The sequence below is a fragment of the Austrofundulus limnaeus genome, unplaced genomic scaffold (genome assembly GCF_001266775.1).
Source record: "Austrofundulus limnaeus strain Quisiro unplaced genomic scaffold, Austrofundulus_limnaeus-1.0 Scaffold17, whole genome shotgun sequence".
NCBI lineage: Eukaryota > Metazoa > Chordata > Actinopteri > Cyprinodontiformes > Rivulidae > Austrofundulus > Austrofundulus limnaeus.
Window position 1 is genome coordinate 2,166,913 of NW_013952419.1, and position 3,066 is coordinate 2,169,978.

Sequence of the window (3,066 nt, forward strand, 5' to 3'; positions counted from 1 at the left end):
GTGGGTTTCAGAGTGCTTGCTGAAGAGTGATTCAAACTATCCAGAGTCAAAGCCCTCCATGCTTTTCATATCCATTCCTGGCTGTTTTTTTTTTTTTTTTTTTTTTTTTTCATGCCAGCTTACCATTTCTGTACTGGCTTCTCTAAGGATGTGTTATGAAATGATCTCCTACCTCACTAGGCTTTATAAAACACCCACACACTGTTGTATAACTCGGCTCAAAGAAGTTTTTAAATGTCGTCTTGTGCTGTTTTTGCAGTTGGCAAAAATAAAAAAAATAACGAGGCAAGAAGATCGATCAGCCAGAACATTATGACCACTGCAGCACATGACGTGAAGCAAGATAACTTTCCTCCAGTATCATTCCATAGAAGAAAACATAGAGAAACAGAATAATATCATAAGGGAACGCATAAACTCAACTTGTCCTCACTTTAATGACTTGTTGTGTCGTTGTATCTTTTTTTCCCTCTCCTGTGCAGTGATGGCTGGGCGGACAGGTATGACGTRACCGATGGCTATCAGAGGGAGGCAGCTGGTGGAATCACTATAAAGCTAAAGTCAGCTTATGTGACCTGGTTTGATGATTATTACCTGAAGCTGACGCCCGATTCCAACYTGAGGAACCCTTGGTTTCCTGAGTTCTGGCAGCACCGTTTCCAGTGCAGGTTGAGGGGTCATCCGCAGGAGAACACAAAGTACAACCGCACTTGCACATGTTAGTACAACAAAGAGCATGTTCCTTACACCCACAGTTTTAYTTTGCCATTGTGTAAGCAAACCCTGAAAGAGCATCTAGTGTTTGCACACGTTAGACTGATCTTTTTAAGCAGGATTCTGTTCACCACAGGGAGAGAGTCTCTGCGCCATCAATATGCTCAAGACACCAAAATGGGTTTTGTTATAAATGCCATTTATTCCATGGCTTATGGTCTACACGCCATGCAGCAAGTTCTCTGTCCAGGATTYAAGGTATGATGCTCATCCATTTGCTTCCACCTTTGGATGGGACAGCATTGACAGTGTTTGCACTTCTACAGGGTTTATGTCAAARCATGCGACCCATTGATGGCCGCAAGCTGCTGGATTTCTTAATGAGAACCAACTTCACAGGCGTGTCTGGAGAGAAAATCCACTTTGACCAGAATGGAGACTCACCTGGCAGGTCAGGATTTAAAAAATAAAATAAGAAAMTGGGGGAGAGGCACTAAAAGTACAYGTTAAACGTGGCAACATGTGTGCTTCAGGTATGAAATAATGAACTTCAAGCAGACTGGCGAGGACCACTTYGCTTACATCCACGTGGGAAGCTGGGATCAGGGCGGCTTGAAGATGAACGACGAGGAAATCTGGACCAACAACAGTGACGTGATCCAGTCAGTTTGCTCGGAGCCMTGCAAAAAGGCACAGATCAAGGTATTCATATTTTTCTTTGTTACAGTAATCGCTAAAAACGTTGTTTTGTTTCATTTTCACCCTAGAAGACGATCCACTTCAAAAGGTGCACACAGCCCAGCTTAAACATGCTGTGGTTTTGGATTCATCCTTCACGAATAATATAAGGAAATCTGTCATGTTCAGCCCACACACAAGCTTTCAACTGATCCCACCGGTCCAGTGTTAATAAAAGCAGCTATCAAATACACCACGAGAGATTTAATTCATCTTAATGTCTTAATGCTTGAATCATTTCCCATCTGGCTTTATKTTGATCCCTAAATCACATGTTTGTCATGAATAATGTTCTTCCTCTCCTATCCCCGGAGTCTCTTCATTAACATCAAACCTTTCATAAATAGTCAGTGCTGGCGTTCATTGATGGGTACAAAAGGAAAATCGCTGAACTGTATTTTACATTGTTTGGAAAAGTTTGTGTTTCTTCTAACACAAGCCACATTCTGACCTGTTCTGATCTCAACGGTTCCTGTTCTGTCGAATCACAACGAAGAAGAGTTACTTCCTGTTTCTTGCAGCATCATATTGACAGTGCATTACAGCGAAAAAACAAACTTCCCTTTATTTATTTTTTATTTTTTTGTTTTTTTCAGTTTCGGCACCTGTTCCCTTTTTGAGTCAAATTTGAAGTCTTACCCATTTCGCTGGCAGTCAGAAAGTTTGCATTCTACTCCCTGTCACTCACTGCCAGTCAGTGTAAAAATTAATGTTTAAAGTCAGTTTCCTGGGGAAGGAAAAGTGTTTAAGGTTTCTACACTGAATCAACTTCATGTTATGTAATCAACTGGTACTATAATGCTTTTTCTTTATAAATAATTATTTGCTGAAAGTTTGCAGGGCCTTTTTATTTTAAACAAGACAACTCAATAACCTTCCATACATTGTCTTTTTTTTATCCCATGATGAATAAATGTTAATTTCCTAGCTCTACAGAGCAGTCAGAGTGTAAGATTAGCTACAGAAAAGTGCCACCAGAGCTTTGAGACCTTCCTGCCCTTTCAAACAGTATGTGTCCCTGTCTGTGTCTCCAGGTGATCCGCAAGGGAGAGGTGAGCTGCTGTTGGACTTGTACTCCCTGCAAAGAGAATGAGTTCGTGTTTGACGAGTACACTTGTCGCGCTTGTATCCTGGGTTCCTGGCCCACATACGACCTCACTGGTGAACAAACACTCCAAACAGATTAACATTTGATTCACAAATTCATGGTATTTTTATGTTTGCATTATTATTTTTATTAACCTTTTGTTTTAACCAGGCAAATCCCGGTGAGATCACAAATCTCTYTTTTTAAGGGAGGCCTGAGCCTGAAGGCAGCGTAAGCATGCATGTTTTGGATGGTGGGAGGAAACCGGTGTACCTGGAGAAAACCCACGCAAAAATGAAGAGAGCATGTTACATTAAATAGAAAGATTCTAGTTCCAACGTAGGACTTGAACCTATCACTGTAAAAAATAACTTGTAAGATTTACTTGAGAAAATCCTGTAAACGATTTGCACTAACGTTTGGTGAGTTAATTTAAATGCTACAAATTCATGTAATATTTACTCTCATCATTATCTAGTAAAAGTTATTAAGAATATAGTTTAAGATTTGAGAATAAATCAGGTAAA

At 40.2% G+C, this 3,066-nt stretch overlaps 1 protein-coding gene across 1 annotated transcript in view; it reads left to right on the forward strand.

Annotated features, from left to right (window-relative positions):
• Positions 1–3,066, forward strand: part of grm5a (glutamate receptor, metabotropic 5a) — a 24,445-nt gene that overhangs the window by 14,379 nt on the left and 7,000 nt on the right. The window contains exons 8-12 of the mRNA XM_014003236.1: positions 483–718; positions 851–972; positions 1,041–1,165; positions 1,248–1,416; positions 2,487–2,613. Coding sequence (XP_013858690.1) covers positions 483–718; positions 851–972; positions 1,041–1,165; positions 1,248–1,416; positions 2,487–2,613 — 779 coding nt within the window. The remainder of the gene's footprint in view (positions 1–482; positions 719–850; positions 973–1,040; positions 1,166–1,247; positions 1,417–2,486; positions 2,614–3,066) is intronic.